Below are 24,529 nucleotides of genomic sequence, written 5' to 3'. Positions count from 1 at the left end.
TCATTGAAACCAGGAGATGAAATCGCATGTGTGGGTGGTGGAACTAATAGGTTGGATAAGGTATAGTGAGCAGGACTAGAGGCTCTACAGTGAAATAAGCCAATAAACACTAACCAGAACAGCAATGGACAAGGCATATTGACATTAAGGAGAGGCATGCTTAGTCGAGTGATCAAAAGGGTCCAGTGAGTAGTGAGGTTGGTTGGGGTCACGGCGATTCAGACAGCTAGCCGGGCCATCGGTAGCAAGCTAGCATAGGATGGAGGTCTGTTTTTAGCCACATTGTGCGTTTCCGTCGGTAGGATTAGTGGGGTTCCGTGTGGTAGAGGCGGATCAATCCAATTCGCAAAAAAATTAAAAATAGATCTCGTTATAGAGGCCCAAGAAAAATAGTCCGATAGATCTATTCAGATAGCAGCCGATAAGACAGCTAACAATTAGCAGACCGCAGATTGGCATTCAGGTAACGTCGCGACGGAGGAGCCAGCTGGATAACTCCCTCGGGCAGATAACGTCGGTAGTCCAGTTGTAAAGGCCCGGTGGGGCTCCGTGTTGGCAGTAAAACGGGTCCGGATAGGTGATTGTAGCCCAGGAGTGACTGATGGAACTCTTCAGCTGGCTAGCTCCGGAATAATTGATGTTTGTTCCGGAATCGACATAAGCCGATAGTCACACGATAGCAGCTAGCTAGCTGCGAGATCCAGGTATAAACTTGACACAACTGTGGAAAGCATTGGAGTCCACATGGGCCAGCATCCCTGTTGAACGCCTTTGACGCCTTGTAGAGTCCATGCCCAGACGAATTGAGGCTGGTCTGAGGGCAAAAGGGTATGGAACGCTGTTTGGGTCTTTGCGTGTTAAAAAGATACACGTTAAATAACAATGCGTAAACTATATGCAAATGTTGGCCAATCACAAATAAGGGGCATGTGAAACCAGCTATATGAAAAACATCTAATTCATCATCACCAACAAACAACTGAGTCATGTCGGAAGCTTGAAAACAAGAGAGACCGCTTTTTAAGTTTTGCCAGCCAAGTGCAACCACCTTTACCACCACCCCAGGAGGTTCAAAGGTAGGATTAATTCTGGTAGGTTAGGTAATACCTGGCAAAAATCAACATTAAGTGTGCAACTCAATGTTAGGAAGGTCTCCCTAATGTTTGGTATACTCAGTTTACATTCTACAGACTTTACTGAGAATTCCCTACAATACTATTACTGCAGCACCTAGAATAGTTTTTGCTTTATAAACCAGCATTGGGGCATTTATTTGACCTTGGAAAAAAATGTAAAACCCAAATGTAATGCAAATGTCACTTAAATATGAACAAATGTGAATCATTGTTCATGTTTCGACAATGATGTTTCATATATCATGAATAAATACAGGTTTATTTATATTTTTACCACTGTTACGTGGGGGACTTTTATTGAGAAAATGTTCGAAATTCTGTGACCCCGGACTTACTTTGTTAGTGTTGCTGACGAGCCGCTGATGGCTTCTTCCTCCCAACAAAGATGGCAGCTCCTTTAACCCTGCTTTTAATTGTAGCTGTAACAATAAGAGCAGTGTTATTTAGATCAAGTTTAGCTGAGCTTATACCAGAAAGAGTTGAGGTAGTATCTCCACTAAATGCCTGGAAAAGAGGTAGGCGTTTTATTGATTATCTTTGTAAGGAATTGCTGTTGTTCTGTCTTGCGTTTGCTTGTCAGTATGATGACCCCGCTCGGCTAGCTTGCAATGCAAACCTAGATAGGTGGTTGGACTGCACCACTAAAAGTGTTATTGAGAGTTCTAGTATTGCTAGTTTTAGTGATTCCACAAAGGAATATAGTAAAATACATGGGAAGCCAGAAAATAATCAAAGCTAGTTAGCTGCCAATGCATGGTATTTGCAGTTACAGGCATTTCGCTACACCCGCAATAACGTCTGCTGAACACGTTTATGTGACCAATAACGTTTGATTTGATGCCTTCTGGAATGGCAATCAATGGAAGGCTAGCTAAAAAGCCAAGAAGCAAGGATGGGTAGCTACTGCAACAGTGATTCATGCATGTTTGCAGTATTTTCTAATACATGCTGCAATGTAATTTGCTGCTGTTCCCTTTATCTATTGGCTTTAACCTCAATATCCTGTAAAGAAACGGAATGACAGGGCGGTATATTAATTATTAATCAGACAGTACATTAGCTTGTGCAAGTCTAGCTGACTCAACTGTCGGAGTTTAGTCAGCTAGTGCAAGTCAAGCCTTATGATAGCTTATATAGATTTGGCTTTAATTTTGATATTGCACTCAAAATGTAAAATGTTCAGGACCAGTTTTTGGACTTAAAAGAACTAGCCCCAGCTATCATGGTTGAGAACAATGTGGACACAACAGGCTATACATTATTTTGGTTCCATAGGTTGATGATATTTTATGGTTTATTATTTGTAGTTGTGGAAGGCCTGGCTCTCCTGGACCTGGGAGTATCTCCGTATGCAGGGGATGTGTTCCATGAGGTCAGTCCCCTCTCGATTCCATTAAACGAGTAACATTCTATCACAACAAAAATTAATACATTCACAAAGTGGTATTATCATGATGTCATCTTATCTCTTTCAGACGCCCCTCATTATATACTTCTTTCACTTTGTTATTGATTATGCAGAGATTGTGTTTATGGTGAGTGCAACCTTTAATAAATATACTTATTCAGTAATAACACTGTCTATTATGTCACTATACAATTTGATACCTGTATAAAATTGAGGGTCCAGTGTAATTTGATTGCTAGTTTTGCTCATAGACAATTAGCTGGAACATACATGGATGCTACAGAGAAACCATAATTTGAGTTTGATTCCCAAAGGTCAAATCCATCCATACATCCATCAATTGTGTTATCTTCCCTCTCTCAACCTGCCCCATAGATGGCAGATGCACTCACTGCGGTGGCACTATACCTAGCAGTGAAGGACTACAACAAGACTGTGGTAAGTGACAAATAATGCCAAAATAAATATAATGCTGATCATGATGATGTACAGTGTCATGGGATATTATGCATGTCTGCATGACCTAAAAATGTGCTTCAAGGTGCCTTGGGATTGGGTGTTAGACATTTCACTTGCATTATAGGTACAGGAACAACAAGCCGTGGTTTGTGATCTAATAAATACTGCTTACTAAAAGCATTTACTGTGCCTATTTGCTACATAGGCCTACTATTTTAGAACATAGGCTAAATGTTTGCTTAGCCGCCCCCGTATCTGGTTGTCAGCTGTTGTGACAAACACAGGGGTCTGATAAGTCGAGTCACTTCCTCAAGTGTGCAGTGAATTCAAACGACAGGAAAAGCTGAAAGGAGTATCACGTCCTGGCTATATTTTGTCTTCTACTACAAAACACATTTTCACTTAACAAACAAACTTACTAAAGTTGGACGTGGCAGGAGTATTCCTTCACAGTCATTGTCTAGTGTTAACAGGGTGGGTGGTGTGGCGTCTTTTTGATGTTTCAAGATACCCTGGGATTGGGTGTCCGAGAGCATCAAATCAGTGACGCATTTTTGGTAAATTGTGACTCAGACTGATCTACATATAATAGTGAGTAGTTATTTATGATGCAAAGAGATTTGTAGATCAGTCAGTCGGCAGTCGACTGCAATATTGAAGAATCCCGGAGACTTTTGACTTTGCTGTTTCATTATGGGTTCAGGAACAACACAGACTTGGTGTAGTGACATGGCTAGTGGGGTGTGTGTTTCTGCTCCAGTTCAGGAAACAGAAGTACGCCCTGGAGGCTGAGCGCTATCCTCTGGACTGCCTGGAGCTCATCCGCACCCCCAAAGAGATGTACTACATCCCTCTGAAAGTGGCCATGTTGTAAGTACCAGAAAAGGCACAGATCTAGGATCAGCTTACTTTCCCCAGTCCTAACCTTAACCATTAGAGGGGAAAACACAAAACTGACTAGATCAAAATCCAGGGTTAATTTCACCCTACTCCACCTGGCTCAACATAGTCAGCTTAAAGAACAGCTCTGTCAACATTGAATTACGCCTTGAAACCTATGGGTGTCTGCCAGTTTTGGTAAACAAATTGTTTACAACTTAATGATGACCTTTAGTTTTCGCTCTCTCACCCTGCAGTTACTTGTTGAACCCTTTTACTATCCTCTCCTGTGTGGCAAAGTCAACCTGCGGGCTTAACAATGCAGTCATCGCACTCTTCATTCTCTGTACAGTAAAAGGTATGTGAACAGCAACAAATGACAAAATAAAAACTATTTTGTTGAGACCCAAACCATGTATTTGCTTGTCGTGTCAATAACTAAATGATTCTCTGATATTGAAGGAAGTTCCTTGATGAGTGCGATATTCTTGGCCTTGGCGACATACCAGTCAATCTACCCCCTCACACTATTTGCCCCGGCACTGCTATACCTACTACAGGTACGTTCGTATCACTCAGCTGAAAGACTCAAGTTTGCCTCACTTTTCACAAGGTTTCCATCCAATTTGCGACAGGGATCAGTGGTCCCCAGGAGAATGTTACCTGCCCGACTGCAAAGTTTGGTGGAGGAGGAATAATGGTCTGGGGCTGTTTTTCTTGGTTCGGGCTAGGCCTCTTAGTTCCAGTGAAGGGAAATCTTAATGGTACAGCATACAATGACTTTCTGGATGATTCTGTGCTTCCAATTTTGTGGCAAAAGTTTTGTGGAAGGAAGGCCCTTTCCTGTTTCAGCATGACAATTTTTTAAGTGTATTTTTATTTTTTAGATTTAACCTTTTATTTAACTAGGCAAGTCAGTTAAGAACAAATTATTATTTACAGTGACGTCTTAGGAACAGTGGGTTAACTGCCTTGTTCATTTGCAGAACGACTGATTTTTAACTTGTCAGCTCGGGGATTCAATCTAGCAACCTTTCGGTTACTGGCCCAACGCTCTAACCACTAGGCTACCTGCCACCCCAAATGCCCCCATGCACAAAGAAAGGTCCATACAGAAATGGTTTGTTGAGATTGGTGTGGAATAACTTGAGCCCTGACCTCAACCCCATCAAACACCTTTGGGATGAATTGGAACGCCGACTGTGAGCCAGGCCTAATCGACCAAAATCAGTGCAGACCTCACTAATGCTCTTGTGGCTGAATGGAAGCAAGTCCCTGCAGCAGTGTTCCAACATCTAGTGGAAAGCCTTCCCAGAAGAGTGGAGGCTGTTATAGCAGCAAAGGGGGGACCAACTCAGTATTATTGCCCATGATTTTGGAATCAGATGTTCGACGAGCAGGTGTCCACATACTTTTGTAGCATCGTGTGACTGCAAATTTACCTCGACGTGATTGTTAATCTTTGCCTGACGACTAAACCGAATTCTTCTGTCACTCTATGTTCGCTACATACTTCAGTTTGAGACTGCCACCCTTTAAGTTGTTTGTGGTGACGTCAAAATGAGGGGATTTGTACAAAATAAAGTAATCAGCGATTGTATCATCTCTAACCAATGACGCATTTTTAAAACACCGCTTTACTCACGGGTGTTTTGGCTATGGCCCAACCCATCATTTTCTGGGACCGGTCAGACCGGTTAGAACCTGTTCCACGGGTGTGGCGCACCGTTTGGCTTGCCAGGCAAGGTTATTCTATCAACAATTGTCCAATACATCGTTTCCACCGCAGTTTATAGCATAATTAGTTGTACCGACACAAAAATAACATTCTGTAGACATTTCTGAAATTATACCGAGTCTTCCTATTTCATCACAGCAGTTTTTTTATTTTTTATTATTATTATTATTTTTTAATACACTATGACCTGCGGATTGAGACGTGGTTAGTGATATGTGGTCAATCGCTATAGTCCAAAGTGGCTTCCTCCCCTTGTCGCCTTTCCTTTATATGCATAGACATGAGAACTTTCACCTGCCCAAGTACAGGCTGATTGGCATCCACAATATGGCTTCTAGCCTATGCTTTCAGTTCATTGCACTTGAAGGAGTCACAGAGATGCGGCCAAGTTGGACTATTGAGATGCACCCCTGGTGAACATTCAAAAATCTGTCCTATCCTTGTCCCGTCTACTTCATTGTACTGATCTGTAAGAACTGAACAGGTCACAGGCAGCCTAATAATGAGCTTCCACCTTTTAAGTATTTTCCACATCAGTGCAAATTAAGGAGAGTAGAACATGAGTCTACGATCAGGTCTTCTGTCCATGTTACCTTATTCATTCTGATCTAGATAAAAGGAAAAACTGATCCTAAGTCAGCCCTCCTACTCTGAGATGTTAGTTACATTCTGCCTGTGATTTTTAAGCATTTGCAACAATAATTCTCTCCCTAATGTTTCTATCTTTCCCACAGAGGTTGTACATCCCAGTGAACTGGCAAAGATCCAGCTTCTGGCTCTTCACAACACAGTACACCTTCATGTACCTGGGCAGCCTATGTGTCATGGTCTGTCTGTCCTTCTTCCTGCTCAGCTCCTGGGACTTCCTGTCTTCTGTCTACGGATTCATGTGAGTGACACCAGGGTTGGGGTCATTTCAATTCAAGAATTGACCGAATTGAAATGGGATTGACCCCAACCCTGATGGACACGTTTACTAAGGGAGTCTTTTTCAGCTTGTTGTTGTAGACCTTAGCATACGATTACTGTTCATTTGTGCATTGAGGATTCACTAATGTGTAAATCTGTTATGAATAGGTGTCTTCGGCATATGATTGAGAGAATCTACAACTTTCCTTTATGTGTTCCTCTCTGTGTTCCTTTATGTGTTCCCCCCAGCCTCTCCGTTCCAGACCTCACCCCCAACATAGGCCTCTTCTGGTACTTCTTTGCCGAGATGTTTGAGCACTTCCGCCTCTTCTTCATCTGCGTCTTTCAGATCAACGTGTTCTTCTACACCATTCCACTCTCCATCAAGCTAAAGTGAGTCCCTCTTCTCTTTAACTCACAGTATAGTGAGAATAAGGGAGTTGTTTTCGTGATTAAAAAGAGCACAGTTCTGTGGGGAGAAAATACAGTAAACCTCATTATAATCTGCCAGACTGATTTTAATTTAAAAGATTTCTTCAATGTATGTGCATTGCTCAGTTCAATAAACTAGTTAAATAATTGCTTCCTTATAATGCACATTGTTGAAGAAAAGTTTTAAATTAGATCACATGGCCCGATTGCAATTAGGTTTATGGTGTTTTTTTGCACGGATGAAAATGTCACCCAAGTGTTTGGTCTCCTTTCTATGAAGTGGATATTATACTACCACTTGTGTGGTAGTTAATAGCCAGGTTAATGAATTAGTAACCACAATGTAGATACCCATTGAGGTACTTAGAATTATTAAACCTGATTGTGGTAATTGCAATTATGTCAAATGTATGTATTTGTTTGTTAACAAACAGTGTATTTGAGCTAACACCGCCCCACAGTCTACAATGGTTACGTAAGGTTTTTTATTTATTTGTATTTTTTTATTTCACCTTTATTTAACCAGGTAGGCTAGTTGAGAACAAGTTCTCATTTGCAACTGCGACCTGGCCAAGATAAAGCACAGTTACACAGTTAGACCTGTTTTGAGGCCTATTATAAGATTAACACAGTTGGGGTTTGTTTGCAAATTTTTACAGTTGCGTAAGCATCAAACTGTTTTATGTAATCATGTTTGCCTACGTTGTGATCACCTTGCACCTGGATTGTTGCCGTGTAACAACAGAGGTACAACTTCTACTCATCAAACCAAACATTTCTGACCAGTCAAATCAGACCTAGAAAATATACTGAACAAAGAAATCAACACAACATGCAACAATTTTGAAGATTTTACTATACAGTTAATATAAGCAAATCACTCAATTGAAATAAATAAATTAGGCCCTAATCTATGGATTTCACATTATTGGAAAACAGATAAGCATCTGTTGGTCACAGAAATGTAAAAAAAAAAGTAGGGGCATGGATCAGAAAACCAGTTAGTATCTGGTGTGACCACCATTTGCCTCATGCACCACAATATCTCCTTTGCATAGAGTTGATCAGGCTGTTGATTGTGGCCTGTGGAATGTTGTTCCACTCCTCTTCAGTGACTGAGCCAAGTTGCTGAAAATATTGGCGGGAACTGGAACATGCTGTCGTACACGTCGATCCAGAGCATTGCAAACATGCTCAATGGGTGACATGTCTGGTCAGTATGCAGGCCATGGAAGAACTGGGACATTTTCAGCTTCCAGGAATTGTGTACAGATCCCTGTGACATGGGGCCTTGCATTATCATGCTGAAACATGAGGTGATGGCAGAGGAAGAAGGACAAAACAATGGGCTTCAGGGTCTCATCATGGTATCTCTGTGCATTCAAATTGCCATCGATAAAATGCTATTGTGTTCGTTGCCAGTAGCTTATGTCTGCCCATACCATAACCCCACTGCCACCTCTGTTCACAACGTTGACATCAGCAAACCACTCGCCCACACGACGCCGTACACGCTGTCTGCCATCTGCCTGGTATAGTTGAAACCGGGATTCATCCATGGAGAGCACACTTCTTAATTAAAGTCGTTTACGACGCCAAACTGCAATCAGGTCAAGACCCTCGTGAGGACGATGAGCACGTAGATGAGCTTTCCTGAGACAGCTTCTGACAGTTTATGCAGAAATTATTCGGTTGTGCAAATCCACAGTTTCATCAGCTGTCCGGGTTATTGGTCTCCGACGATCCCACTGGTGAAGAAACTGGATGTGGAGTTCCTGGGCTGGCGCGGTTAGACGTGGTCTGCAATGTGAGGCCGGTTGGACTTACTGCCAAATTCTCTTTAATGACGTTGGAGGCGGCTTATGGAAGAAACATTTAATTCTCTGGCAACAGCTCTCGTGTACATTCCTGCAGTCAGCGTACCAATTGCACACTCCCTCAACGTTTTAGTGTGGCCTTTTATTGTCCCCAGCACTAGGTGCACCTGTATAATGATCATGCTGTTTAATCAGCTTCTTGATATGCCACACGTGTCAGGTGGATGGATTATCTTGGTAAAGGAGAAATGCTCATTTAATATGGATGTAAACAAATTTGTGCCCAACATTTTAGAGAAATAAGATTTTTATGCATATGGGACAATTGCTGTAATCTTTTTTTTTTTCAGCTCATGAAACATGGGACCAACACTTCACGTTGTGCTTTTATATATTTCTTTCAGTATACATTCATTTCCATTTCAGTGGATATAATTTCCATTGATGTTCCTGGGTATTATGTATATTATTATTGTTGTTGAATATGGACTTGAGCCCATTTTAACCTGTTTATAATTGTATAATTAGCCTAGTGTTACGTGCTAGATGGAATGTTCTGTTTATTGTATTTGGGTAGAAGGAAAGTACAAAGGGAGCCTATCTCTGAGGGCAAGAATGATTCCATTAGGGTTGAATAGGAGCCATATGTCTGGAGTTAGAGCTGGTAGATCGTAAATTACCATTTTATATCTTTACTGTTTTATACCATTATATACTCCTAATAAGAATGAACTTTTATATATTATTAGGGATAGAAAGTAGTGTTAGGTTTAAGCTCTTTGTGTATAGTAATTATCTAGTGGACAGCGGTAGACTGCAAGAATGTGAACTCTCCTAACTCGAGGCCTTTCCTGTCTGATAAGAAGACTTGAGAGGCGTTGAGGAGTATGAAGGTTCCGGACTCAAGCTTGGATGATAGCACCACCTGCCCAGCAACAGAGATTGATTGTTCATCCTTGACACAAACGGGGGGTCTAGTTGGGATGGGGGGCCAAGTGTGACGTTATAAACACAGTTGCTTGAGACTTTGTATGGTTTTCTTGCAGCTGCATAACCCAGTGTGGTGAATAGGTCTAGTCTGAGCTTTCTTTGGTAATCGTCTGGATCATTGAACCAGAACTTAGAACCTAACAAACATCATGTATTAACGTATATTAATGCACATACAATTTTATCTAAAGCGACTTACAGTAGTGCATGCATACATTTGGTATGGGTGGCCCCAGCGTTGTTGTAACAGCTATGCTCTACTGTGCCACACAGACCACATCTGTGTGTATATAATGTATCCCATCTAAACGAGTGACATCTATGCATCCTGTAAATGATTTTGTCATAAAATTGCTGCCGTACAGTAGTAACACTCTGCTGTCCTCTCTCTGTCCCAGAGAGCACCCGATCTTTCTGATCTTCATGCAGATTGCCATCATCTCCATCTTCAAGTCCTACCCCACCGTGGGCGACATCGCCCTCTACATGGCCTTCCTGCCTGCATGGAACCACCTATACAGATGTGAGTGGTTCCTTCCATAGAGATAGATAGAGGACTTATTTTTGTATCTGTGCCATTATAGCGTCTGAGACGGCATGGGCAGCGCCATTGAGGCTGTCTGCATTTTAAAGTAGTCAATTTTCTTCTTCACGATATGTTGATCCCTCCTGATGACCTGTTTGGACATGATTCCAACAGAGTAGGCCATAGTGGCCAACTTGTTCTCAACTTTTTATTTTTATTTTACCTTTATTTAACTAGGCAAGTCAGTTAAGAACAAATTCTTATTTTCAATGACTGCCTAGGAACAGTGGGTTAACAGCCTTGTTCACGGAACGACTGATTTGTACCTTGTCAGCTTGGGGGTTTGAACTTGCAACCTTCCGGTTACTAGTCCAACGCTCTAACCACTAGGCTACCCTGGCCTACCTGGTTAAATAAAGGTGAAATAAAAATAAAAAAACATGTTGGTTTTACAGACTCAGACAGGGAGAGGTTGAAAATGTCAGTGAAGACACTTGCCAGTTGGTCAGCGCATGCTCGGTGTACACGTCCTGGTAATCCGTCTGGCCCTGTGGCCTTGTGAATGTTGACCTGTTTAAAGGTCTTACTCACATCGGCTGCGGAGAGCGTGATCACACAGTTGTCCGGAACAGCTGATACTCTCATGCATGTTTCAGTCTTACTTGCCTCGAAGCAAGCATAGAAGTAATTTAGCTCATCTGGTAGGCGTGTGTCACTGGGCAGCTCTCGGCTGTGCTTCCCTTTGTAGTCTGTAATAGTTTGTAAGCCCTGCCACATCCGACGATCGTCGGTGCCGGTGTAGTACGATTCGATCTTAGATCTCTATTGATGCTTTGCCTGTTTGATGGTTCGTCGGAGGGCATAGCGGGATTTCTTATAAGCTTCCGGGTTAGAGTCCCGGCTGCTGTTATATCCTGCCAATACAGTGTAAAACCTGCCATCTGTATGATGTTCATGTCGTCGTTCAGCCACGACAGATGACGTTGGACATGGAGTGTGTGCTCCTTAACATTGTGAGTCCCTAATATTGTAGTGCAGTAATCCTCAAAACCGCAGTACTGCAGGTTTTGTCCCAGCTGAGCAGTTTAACACCTGATTCATCTAATCAAGGTGTTGATGATCAGTTGAATTTACTACGCCACTACTTCAGTTTCCTCTTAACACACCCAAGTACAGAGAACGTTCTACGCTTGGCCCCGACCCCTTCATTGTTTTCTGATGTAGTGGACCTGGATTGCAAGCCATGTTCTCTCTAAGCTGCGCGTGTGATTGCAGTAGCCCGAGACTGCCACACAGCTCCCCCGGCACTTTCACGTGGAGCGCAGAAGAAATATCAGCCCACAGAGAGAAGCACAAGATTGAACTTCACTCAACTTTTTAGAGTTTTCTCAGTCAGTCTGTTAGTTTCTCTGTTAATTTGTTATCAACGTTTCCCTTTACTGTGGCAATTGTGATCGAATCAAAGCAATATTGGCCCATTTCTATGCCACATACCGAAACAAAGCAAACTATGCAAGAGATTTTGTTGTAGGCAGAACGCATCCGAGTATGAGTCTATTGGGCATGACTCAGCCGTACACTACACAGACCGGTGCAGCATAACTAATTAGAGCTGCAGTAGGCCTATATGCAAATTGACCCTTGCCATATATGGATCTGTGCCATTTACTTTGAACTGGACTGTGTTTACAGCTGTGGTGATGATTTAGATGTGCTTGTTTTGAGATCAAAGCAAGAGCTGCATGTAGCTATGTGTGCACATTTAGTTAATTTCCTTTGCTAGTTAGTGAGTTATTAGCCGAGTTAGATTATTTGTCATCAGCAATGGGGGAGTGATTGTTTCCTACAAGAGCATAAAACGTGCACATTTCTAGACATCTTTGAAAAAGTGAGTCAGGTGAAGAGGTTCTGGTAGGCCTACATTTGGGTCAAATGGCCACTGTAGCCTACTTGGCCACTGTTAAAACGGTGACTTAAAGTGGGTACAGCCTCTGTTCACAGTAAATGTGCACTGGAAGTTGCACAGAATTTTCACAACGTTCAAGTTTGCGCTTAGCAGACCTGAAATTGGCTCATTGACGGAAATAAATTGGGTGAACATTGAATGCAAGCTAGTCATTGTAGCTTACACCTATCTGGTTCTTACGGATCGGTAAACCTCCAAAGTGGTCTAGGACGGTGTTTCCCTATCTTGGTTCTGGCTATACTTTTTTTTGTTTTAGCGCTAACATACCTGAATCCATTAACATGTTAAACTCTCAGTCGTTGAGTTTGGGGATTACCCCCCAAAAATGTTTTGTCAGAAAATAGAAAGTGACATTGTTTGAAAGGTAGAGTCCTTTTTGGAAATCAAACCAATTTTTTATGCTTCTTATGGTCAATTCGGCAGTCTACAAATTATTTGTAATTATGTTCCGGACCCCTGACCATCCGCTCATTAAAAAAATCGCCCTATGGTCATATAATGTATGCAATGTAGGTCACCAAAAGTGCAAACATTTAGTATGCAGGGTCATTGTAAAGCAATGCATTTCCTTCTCCATCAACATTAACTTGTATGCATCCTCCACATGCGCCGTTGATCTAGCTCATCGTTTATAATAGGAAGAGTGAATGGGAAAAGACATTTTGAAGTTTCCTCGTCTGTCATTCAAAAAAACAAACTCCATAACTTAACAACCCTGATTGCCCTCATTTTAAGATGTTAGGCTTGAAAATCCATTCACTACCCAAACCAGACACAACTGGTTTCAAGTGGCCAAGAGACGTCATGTAACGGGGCTGTAGTGGAGCAGTTTGAGAGCTTCAAGTTCCTTTTTGTCCACATCACCAACAAACTCTCATGGCCCATACACTCCAAGACAGTCGTGAAGAGGGCACGACAAAGCCTATTCTCCCTCAGGAGACTGAAAAGATTTGGCATGGGTCCTCCAGATCCTCAAAGTTCTATAGCTGCACCATCGAGTACCGGTACCGAAGCGCCAAGTCTAGGTCCAAAAGGCTTCTTAACAGCTTCTACCCCCATGCCATAAGACTCCTGAACAACTAATCAAATGGCTACTCGGACTATTTGCATATTTTAATTTTATTTATCCTTTATTTAACTACGCAAGTCAGTTAAGAACAAATTCTTATTTACAATGACAGCCTACTCCGGCCAAACTACTAAACGGGACAATGCTGGTCCAATTGTGCGCCGCCCTATGGGACTCCCAATCACGGCCAGTTGTTTTACAATCTGGAATCAAAGCAGGGTCTGTAGTGGCGCCTTAGACCACTGCGCAACTCGGGAGCCCATTGCATTGGCCCCCCACCCCCTCTTTTACGCTGCTGCTACTCTCTGTTTATTATCTATGCATAGTTACTTTACCTCTACCTACATGTACATATTACCTCAATTACCTTGACTAACCGGTGCCCCCGCACATTGACTCTGTACCAGTACCCCCTGTATATAGCCTCGCTATTGTTATTTTACTGCTGCTCTTTAATTATTTATTTTTCAACAACAACAAAACTATTTTTGGGGGACTTACCGCTTATTTTTCTTAACTGCATTGTTGTTTAAGGGCTTGTAAGTAAGCATGTGACAAATACAATTTGATTTGATCTCTAACTGCCATCTAGTGGATGAACTGGGAATCAGACAGGGGATATATTTACATCAGTGGATAGATAGACTTCAGATTTCTCCTTGTATCCAAGATGAAAAAATGACTGGGTTCCTATGGGAATTTCTTTAGACCGCCACCATTATGTAAAAAGGAGGAAAATATATTTTTTCTTTTAAATCCTTTTGGAACACTAAATTACATTTGAGTCATTTAGCAGACTCTTATCCAGAGCGACTTACAGTTGGGTATTCGTCTTAAGATAGCTAGGTGGGACAACCACATATCACAGGCATAGAAAGCAAGTTTTTCTTCAACGTACAGTTGAAGTCGGAAGTTTACATACACCTTAGCCAAATGCATTTAAACTCAGTTTTTCACAATTCCTGACATTTAATCCGATTTAAAAATTCCCTGTCTTAGGTCAGTTAGGATCACCACTTTATTTTAAGAATGTGAAATGTCAGAATAATAGAGTGATTTATTTCAGCTTTTATTTCTTTCGTCATTCCCAGTGGGTCAGAAGTTTACATACACTCAATTAGTATTTGGTAGCATTGCCTTTAAATTGTTTAACTTGGGTCAAATGTTTCGCGTAGCCTTCATTAAGCTTCCCACAATAAGCTCTTCCTAACAGAGCTGGTGTAACTGAGTCAGGTTTGTAGGCCTCCTTGCTCGCACAAGCTTTTTCAGTTCTGCCCACACATTTTCTATCGGATTGAGGTCAGGGCTTTGTGATGGCCACTCCAATATCTTGACTTTGTTGTCCTTAAGCCATTTTGCCACAACTTTGGAAGTATGCTTGGGGTCATTGTCCATTTGGAAGACCCATGTTGCTTCAATATATCCACATAATATTCCATCCTCGTGATGCCATCTATTTTGTGAAGAGCACCAGTCCCTCCTGCAGCAAAGCACTCCCACAACATGATGCTGCCACCCCGTGCTTCATGGTTGGGATGGTGTTCTTCGGCTCCAAACATAACAATGGTCATTATGGCCAAACAGTTCTATTTTTGTTTCATCAGACCAGAAGACTTTTCTTCTAAAGTACGATCTTTGTCCCCATGTGCAGTTGCAAACCCGAGTCTGGCTTTTTTATGGTGATTTTGGAGCAGTGGCTTCTTCCTTGCTGAGCGGCCTTTCAGGATATATCGATATAGGACTCGTTTTACTGTGGATATAGATACTTTTGTACCTGTTTCCCCCAGGATCTTCACGTGGTGCTTTGCTGTTCATTGATTTGCACTTTTCGCAACAAAGTACTTTCAACACATCTTCCTGAGCAGTATGACGGCTGCGTGGTCCCATGGTGTTTATACTTGCGTACTATTGTTTGTACAGATGAACGTGGTACCTTCAGGCGTTTGGAAATTGCTTCCAAGGATGAACCAGGCTTGTGGAGGTCTACAGAAAAGAAATTCTGAGGTCTTCGCTGATTTTCTTTTGATTTGTCCATGATGTCAAGCAAAGAGGCACTGAGTTTGCCTTGAAATACATCCACAGGTACACCTCCAATTGACTCAAATTATGTCAATTAGCCCATCAGAAGCCTCTAAAGCCATGACATAATTTTCTGGAATTTTCCAAGCTGTTTACCGGCACAGTCAACTGACTGTGCATGTAAACACCTGACCCACTAGAATTGTGAAACCGTGAATTATAAGTGAAATCTGTCTGTAAACAATTGTTGGAAAAATGACTTGTGTCATGCACAAAGTAGATGTCCTAACCGACTTGCCAAAACTATAGTTTGTTAACCTGTTTGGGGTAGGGGGCAGCAATTTTCACTCTTAGATAAATAGCGTGCCCAAACTGAACTGCCTCCTACTCTGTCCCACATCCTAATATATGCATATTATTATTATTAGTACTGGATAGAAAACACTCTGAAGTTTCTAAAACTGTTTGAATTATGTCTGAGTATAACATAACTACAACAATATATATATTTTTTTTACTGAGTTAATATAAAGAAATCAGTCATTTAAAATGAATTCATAAGGCCTTAAACTATGGATTTCACATGACTGGGAATATAGATCTGTTGGTCACAGATGCCTTTTTTTTAAAGTAGGGACGAGGATCAAAAAAACAATCGGTATCTGGTGTGATCACCATTTTCCTCATGCAGAGCGAAACATCTTCTTTACATAGTTGATGAGTTGGAATGTTGTCCCACTACTCTTCAATGGCTGTGCGAAGTTGCTGGATATTGACAAGAACTGGAACACGCTGTCGTGAATGTCGATCCAGAGCATCCCAAACATGCTCAATGGGTAACATGTCTGGTGACTATGTAGGCCATGGAAGAACTGGGACATTTTCAGCTTCCAGGAATTGTGTACAAATTCCTGCAACATGGGGACGTGTTGTGGCGGCGGCTTATGAATGGCACAACAATGGGCATAAGGATCTTGTCACAGTATCTCTGTATTCAAATTGCCAACAATAAAATGCAATTGTGTTCGTTGTCAGTAACATATGCCCATATGTGACTGGTCTCGGACGATCCCACAGGTGAAGAAGCCGGATGTGGAGTTCCTGGCCTGGCGTGGTTACACGTGGTTGTGAGGCTGGTTGGACGTGCTGCCAAATTCTCTAAACCGACGTTTGTAGAGAAATTAACATGACATTTTATGGCAACCGCTCTGGTGGACATTCCTGCTATAAGCATGCCAATGGTATACTCCCTCGACTTTAGACATATGTGGCATTGTGTTGTGTTGACAATAATGCACATTTTAGAGACCCCCTTTCTGGGGTCTTTTTATTTCAGCTCATGAAACATGGGACCATGTTGCGTTTGTCTTTTTGTTCAGTATAGTACACTGAGTGTACAAAACATTAAGAACACCTGCACTTCCCATGAGACTGACCAGGTGAAAGCTATGGTCCCTTATTGATGTCACTTGTTAAATCCACTTCAATCAGTGAAGATGAAGGGGAGGAGACGGGTTAAAGAAGGGTTTTTAAGCCTTGAGACAATTGAGACATGGATTGTGTATGTGTGCCATTCAGAGGGTGAATGGGCAAGACAAAATATTTAGGCGCCTTTTGAACGGGGTATGGTAGTAGATGTCAGGCGCACCAGTTTGTCAAGAAATGCAAAGCTCCTGGGTTTTTCACACTACAGTTTCCCGTGTGTCTCGAATGGTTCACAACCCAAAGGAAATCCAGCCAACTTGACACAACTGTGGGAAGCATTGCTTTCGACACCTTGTAGAGTCTATGCCCCGGCGAATTGAGGCTGTTCTGACTGCAAGGGGGTGGGGGGGGGGTGCAACGCAATATCAGGAAGGTGTTCTTAATGTTTTGTACACTATATTGTCCATTTATTTGATGTCTTTGTTTTCCTTGTGTCTTCCAGTCTTGAGAAATATATTTCTGGTGTCGGTTGTGTTGTTGGCTTGCTCCGCCTTGTTCCCCGTCCTCTGGCACCTCTGGATCTACGCTGGCAGCGCCAACTCCAACTTCTACTACGCCATCACACTGCTCTTCAATGTGGCACAGGTGAGTGGGCTGGCATAGGCAGCAAAGGGTAAGTTAGCATGGGGACAGACAACTTCAGTGTATTTTTCTGCTAATCCTAGGGCACGGATCATCAACTAGATTCAGCCGCAGGCCATTTTTGTTGAGCGGATGGTTGGAGGGCCGAAACATAATTACAAATAATTTGTAGACTGCAAATTGACCGCACAAGGCCAAAACAGATATGTTTGACTAAAACATAATCATTTCAAACCTTGCTTACATTTGTATACAATCACGTGTCTCTCTCTTATATGTGGGAATAGTTGGAAACAGATTTCTAAAATTAAAATATTTCCTGGTGTTTTTAAAGTCTCATGTCCAACAATAAAACTATTTTTTTGCTCATCTTTGGGGGCCAAATAAAACCACCCTTGGGCCAAATTTGAAATGCTAGTAGTATCATGTTTAACATTGTTGGTCTTGAGCTAGGGTATGTTAACTGCCACAGCCTGCTATACCCAAATGGCACCCCTGGGGCATCTTACCAAGATCAGTGATACAGTGAGTCTGGCTACGGACCAGAATTTGTCAAGTTTGTATGTAAAAGAGGGTTATGATGTCACCTATAATGAATAGTGGAGGCAGTAAAACAGGTAGACTTATTGGGGGACCTTCCCAAGCTCACAGATAGACATTCTAAATAAACGGCAGCTGTTTTGCATTTGACAACCGCAGATATATTTTCCTTCAGTGTCAGCTAACACTCACAAATCCCTTGTCTGGAGATGAAATCATGGTAATACAGAGCGAAGACTTAGTTACAGAGGGGACTGGAATGCAGGACTGTTTGTCCTCTGCCATGTCCTTCACTAATTCATCTGCTCTGGAACATTCTGTAGAAACCAAGGTTTTGGGTTACCTGTCAGAGTATGACTATGATATCACTGTCTAACACTGTTTAATGGAGAGGCCGGTAAACTGGGTGTAAGACGCTTTGGGATAAAATAGCTCATTTTAGTCCATTGAGACTTTTCTTCCTGGTCTTCTCAGCTAAGGACATAAGCAGGATCCGCAAAGACTGAACAAACACTCTATTTTCATGTCCGGAGCAGAAAATGACGATAATGGTGTCTTGGGGGGTCATTCATAATTTGACGGTGTTGGTTCGAACAAAGCAAGGCACTTCTTAGGTTCACACACAACTCTGGCCATTTGGACTATTATGGAAGGATTCCCAGATGAAGCCTGTTCAGAGACTTCCCAGTCTGATCAATTATACACTTGAGCAGACTATTTATAAAAACTGATCTGTTAACATATGTTGTTTTCGTAGTTGTGAATGGTATTTAGATAACCGGTGTGAGATTGGGGTAAACCTGCCTGTCAGTTTTGAGAGAAACAATCTGAGATCAACCTGGTCAGTTTTGCTAGCTGACCGCTTTGGCTGACATATATTTCAAATTTCTCTGATAGTATGCAGGTTGACTTTGCCTAAGATTACATCATTTCAAAGGAGATGTTTAAAATGTACTGGTTATACAAGATGTAATATAATATATTATATACAGTGGGGCAAAAAAAGTATTTAGTCAGCGATCAATTGTGCAAGTTCTCCCACTTAAAAAATATGAGAGAGGCCTGTAATTTTCATCATAGGTACACTTCAACTATGACAGACAAAATGTCAGACGTGTCCCCCTGCTTAAGCCAGTACATGTCCAGGCCCGTCTGAAGTTTGCTAGAGAGCATTTGGATGATCCAGAAGAAGATTGGGAGAATGTCATATGGTCAGATGAAACCAAAATATAACTTTTTGGTAAAAACTCAACTCGTCGTGTTTGGAGGACAAAGAATGCTGAGTTGCATCCAAAGAACACCATACCTACTGTGAAGCATGGGGGTGGAAACATCATGCTTTGGGGCTGTTTTTCTACAAAGGGACCAGGACGACTGATCCGTGTAAAGGAAAGAATGAATGGGGCCATGTATCGTGAGATTTTGAGTGTGAACCTCCTTCCATCAGCAAGGGCATTGAAGATGAAACGTGGCTGGGTCTTTCAGCATGACAATGATCCCAAACACACCGCCCGGCCAACGAAGGAGTGGCTTCGTAAGAAGCATTTCGAGGTCCTGGAGTAGCCTAGCCAGTCTCCAGATCTCAACCCCATAGAAAATCTTTGGAGGGAGTTGAAAGTCTGTGTTGCCCAGCAACAGCCCCAAAACATCACTGCTCTAAAGGAGATCTGCATGGAGGAATGGGCCAAAATACCAGCAACAGTGTGTGAAAACCTTGTGAAGACTTACAGAAAACATTTGACCTCTGTCATTGCCAACAAAGGGTATATAACAAAGTATTGAGAAACTTTTGTTATTGACCAAATACTTATTTTCCACCATAATTTGCAAATAAATTCATTAAAAATCCTACAATGTGATTTTCTGGTTGAAGTGTACCTATGATAAAAATTACAAGCCTCTCATCTTTTTAAGTGGGAGAACTTGCACAATTGGTGGCTGACTAAATACTTTTTTGCCACACTGTAGCTTGTAGCTGTGAAATCAGTTTGATGGGAGTACAGTACCTATAACTGTTGAAATTCAACTAATCACAGATGGATATTACTTTGTTTCTTCTCAGATCTTGCTGGTGTCGGACTACTTCTATGCGTACCTGCGGCGAGAGCACCACCTGACCCATGGCTTGTACCTGAAGAGGAAAGACGGCAGCGAGGCCACTCTGGTTCTCAAGTAGACGTCAAACTCTCACACGCATGCAGGCAGGGATGGGACAAGGATGACAGACCCATACCTGACTGTCAATGACTCTGAACATTACCCCACCCTTTGAGTTCTTATTTCTGAGGTCTTACGTTTAAGCAAACATCTACCCACCCACCCAACCAACCAACCAACCAACCAACCACCTGCCACCCCCATAGACTAAAGCCATAGTGTATCTGAAGTTACTTCTGGTACAGAAATTAAGTATGGCGCAGACATGGAGTTGAAGAGGGTGGGATGGAAGATGGATGCCTTTTGCTCTTTCCATGCTCTGTCGCTCCAGTGAGTAGGTGACAAATCTTGTTGTGGCGGGTAGGTGATGATGTTGCTTGTCCTTTTCTTTTGCTTCATTTGGTCATTTTTTTCCTGGATTTCCTTTCTTATGCTTTTAGGAATTGCTGTCACTCATTGAAAACAAGCACATGACTTGAGCAGATGTGAGCCTTTGGGTACTTGGAGCACACAGGAACCAGACAGTTCTGCATTTAGGCTGTTTACCAGCAGAGGGCGCCGCTTGAACATGAAAACCACAGGGGCTTGTCAGTCAATCTAGTGTTTACTGGAAGAAACAGCCTCCACATCTGGGTCATGTTCATTAGGGCGCGCAACTGAAAATGTGTAAAAAATATAATGCATTTCTTATTATGCAAGTAGGTCACCTGTTCTAGTATGTTGTCTTCTGTTTAGTGCCTAATGAACAAAACCCTGTTTTACTAATACACTTAAAACTTTGTCCTACAATAACTGTGTACAACATGTTGGTAAGTTGGCACTCTTCTCTCAATGGATATCTGATGGGCCTAACTACTGCATGGTCACTATTTGCAATACTATAGGAAAAAGATATCGGGATAAGACACCTGTTTACTGGAGTGTCTTATCTGAGAAAAATGTAGTCTGATAACCCTCTACCCAGTGAAAATTAGATATGATCTGGATTCTTCACTATCTGAACTCTCGTGATGCACTCTGCTTGTTGAATGTGATCCAGCATGAATGTTCATGTATGCCATTTTTATGTGTACATATACAGTATTTATTTGACAGCACTAATTTTGTTCAACATTTTTCTTCTATAATTTTCTGATTGTTTTGATATGTTTCTGTATTTGTTTTTTCTTCATGATATTAAAGAATAGGGTGATTTTAAAATGAATCATGTTCCATTTGTTGAATGAGTGGCTATGAATGATGACTAGATTACAGGCTTTTGAGTTTTTGTTTGTTTGGAAGCATACAGGTAGATATGTGCAGCACACTGGAAACCTGGTCTGGAGTAGCCTACTGGATCACCCATTTTAATCCATAGCAGTAGATGACTTCAGCTGATCAATTAACCTTCTGGCCAATCATTAGCCCCTGCAGGCCCTCCCTTCTGAAATGTTCCAGACCCTCTCTATGGTTGAATCCAAATCACCCCCTTCCCTTGGCTCTCCATTTGCGCTTTCATGCTCACCTGCGCCATTTGCACAAGTGTCCCAAAGCTGAGGGAGTGAAAATTCTCAAGGGTGTAGGGGTTGATTAGACCATTAGAATTTGCACAATTTCTTACAAAATTATGGAGATGCATACCTGATTATATTCTACATGCATTTGTTTGTCTGATTTCGTGACTTGACACATAACAGATGAAATACCTCCCAAATAAAACATTTAACTGTTACTGAGGTTTAAATTATAAAACCGCATGGGGAATTTGTTCATTTGAATTTCATTGTTTTATTATTTAAAAGTGGAACATGAATTGCATCACTCAAGTCAGGAGTGTGTTCCGAAGTTGATGGGTTTATTGATCCCCTCGCCACTCTTAGGAAATCACCCTCGGTTTCATCAGCAACACGTGACGATGGTGCAGTTGGAAACTATTCGCACCCCTTGACTTTTTCAACGATTTGCTACGTTACATCCTTATTCTAAAATTGATTCAATTGTTTTTTTCCCCCCTCATCAATCTACACACAATACCCCATAATGACAAAGCAAAAAGTGCCATGGAGAAGCAAACAGTTTTATTTTGGAAATGTATTCAAAATAAACATGAAATATCACATTTACATAAGTATTCAGACCCTTTGCTATGAGATTCAAAACCCAGACAACGCTGGGCCAATTGTGTGCCACCCTATGGGACTCCCAATTACAGCCAGTTGTGATACAACCTAGATTCGAACCAGGGTGTCTGTAATGACACCTCTAGCACTGAGATGCAGTACCTTAGACTGCTGCGCCACTCGGGAGCCCAAACATGGCAACCGTCTTGGACCTGCTGGAGCAACAGTCCCGGTCCACGTACATGAGCTGGGGTGCTCGTATCCCAGCGAGTCGGTACCGCTTCATAAGGCCGGCCGCTGTGGCTAGCAGGCCCTCGCCCTCACCGGCAGTGAGGACACAGTTGAGGACATGCTTGTGTTCATTCCCCACAATTTGTGGCCCAAGCACCCGTGTCCGAAGCGTAACCAGCGAGCTTCTTGGTCACCTGTAAAGAGAGCGAGCGTCAGTGGGTTGCAGAGGGATGAAAGTATGGTATACTTTCACTATGGTGTGACAAGTGTTACCATCTTCTTGGAGTCCATCTTTGGAAGATTCACCTCAGCACTTTCTTGGGCAGGCCTTGGGAGAGAGGGGCAGTGAGAAAAGGGTGAGGGACTTTTAGTCTCCTCAATTGTACTGTACTACTACTACAATAAAGAACAAAAACTACTACAATTCATTCTAATTGTATATATGAACACTGAAAATAAAAATTCAAAATGCATTTCCACACTTACCTGTAGTTCAGAATCGCTGGAGGCAGGAAGGACAGCCAGGGCACATCCTCCTCTTCTTCTCTTTGCCCCAACGGGACAAGGACAGGAGCCTGGGATGAACTCAGGGGGGCCTGGTCCAGGACGGCAAGGGGTGGGTACTGGGGGGCACGGGATGGGTCATCAGCCGGACGGGAGGCAGGAGGGAATGTTGGATGGACCTGTACGTTCAAGGCTTAATACATAATTGTTGGTAAAATTATGATAAATGACTGAACAAATCATTTTAAATGGAACTGTAACTAAGTAAACTTATACTCTGTTTTATTATATCTGATTAACAATATGAGTTCATACGATGGGATTATGTGACACAGACAAGGAGTAATTAAAGTTAATGAACACCATTACAACTAGGAAGAAACGAATGGGTTGTGGACTGTGTAAACACATAAGGTCGTTAACCTATGGTTGAACATATATAAACTTAGCTCTGGGGTTTTTAGATAAGACAGTGAGTGCCTAGGTTTTCTGTTAATTAGAACTGTCAGCTCAGTGGTGATCGATAATGTTGAGTGGTCAAAAGTTACCTGGGAGTGTGTTAGTAAGTTAGAATGAACTTTTCACCTCCCTTTGTCCCGGTCGAGAGGAGGGGATTCTGTTAAAACAATGAAATGACGTCATGACGTCATGATTTGTATATAAACTGTAGCTCGTGGTAAAGTGAGAGCGCGCTCCGAGAATACATTCTGTTACCTATTATTGAAAGACTGGTCTCCGTCTATTTTATGCAAACAAGAATCTTACAAATTCTCATAAAATAGATTAAGGGTTTTCAATTAATGAAAGCACATTGGCATAATTAAATTACAGTAACAATAATACATACAGAGGATACATAAATCAGCAAGAAGTGATGATTGTGCTGCCCAAGGATGTGATCAGGACAACAGAATCAGTTAAAGCAATATATTGATTTAGAGTTAGGGAACTGAAACAAGTTAAGCTCAGGTTGATGTCAGAAAAGCAGGAAAACTCTGGAAAAGAGCTTTGGAGTGGAAACAGTGTGTCACAATGTTGTCGGAATTTAATCTATGTTATAGAAGAAAATATTTGTTCATAATGTGAGAGTAACATCATGACAATACTAAGTACCAACTATAAATAATATTAGTATCAAAGTTGGAAAAGAATGGAGGGGGTCACAGCTACAGTACAAAGCATTTTTTAAAGTTATCAAGAATGGGGGGGATACCAGCACCATGACAGCAGGAAATCTACAGCCAAGCAGCAGGATGAATGAATGGGGGGGATACCAGCACCATGACAGCAGGAAATCTACAGCCAAGCAGCAGGATGAACGAATGGGGGGGATACCAGCACCATGACAGCAGGAAATCTACAGCCAAGCAGCAGGATGAATGGGTGACGGCTACAGTAAGAAGCATTTATGCAAATACATTGATATGGAGTTTCTCACCCAAACCTACCTTACCCAATGTACCTTCCTTTGTCTGAGGAATAGTACAATGACAAAAAAAGAGGTTACATTACATAAAAGGTTATGTCCATCAGAATCCAAAACATGATTTAAAAATATCAGTATTGCAGTAATTAACTTACAC

The 24,529-nt window shown here is 41.9% G+C and overlaps 1 protein-coding gene across 1 annotated transcript; it reads left to right on the top strand.

The window, feature by feature from the left end:
• Positions 1-1,484: 1,484 nt before the first annotated feature.
• Positions 1,485-21,312, top strand: LOC112254116 (phosphatidylinositol glycan anchor biosynthesis class U protein). The gene is made up of 12 exons (XM_024426354.2): positions 1,485-1,651; positions 2,444-2,508; positions 2,612-2,671; positions 2,920-2,982; positions 3,764-3,873; positions 4,140-4,240; positions 4,345-4,442; positions 6,355-6,509; positions 6,779-6,922; positions 10,167-10,291; positions 17,276-17,418; positions 20,018-21,312. Exons 1-12 carry the CDS (start codon positions 1,522-1,524, stop codon positions 20,129-20,131), a joined length of 1,308 nt encoding a protein of 435 aa, XP_024282122.1. The 5' UTR covers positions 1,485-1,521; the 3' UTR covers positions 20,132-21,312.
• The last annotated feature ends 3,217 nt before the right edge of the window (positions 21,313-24,529 follow it).

The sequence above is a fragment of the Oncorhynchus tshawytscha genome, linkage group LG07, assembly GCF_018296145.1.
Source record: "Oncorhynchus tshawytscha isolate Ot180627B linkage group LG07, Otsh_v2.0, whole genome shotgun sequence".
NCBI lineage: Eukaryota > Metazoa > Chordata > Actinopteri > Salmoniformes > Salmonidae > Oncorhynchus > Oncorhynchus tshawytscha.
This window is presented reverse-complemented; position numbering and strand designations above follow the sequence as displayed.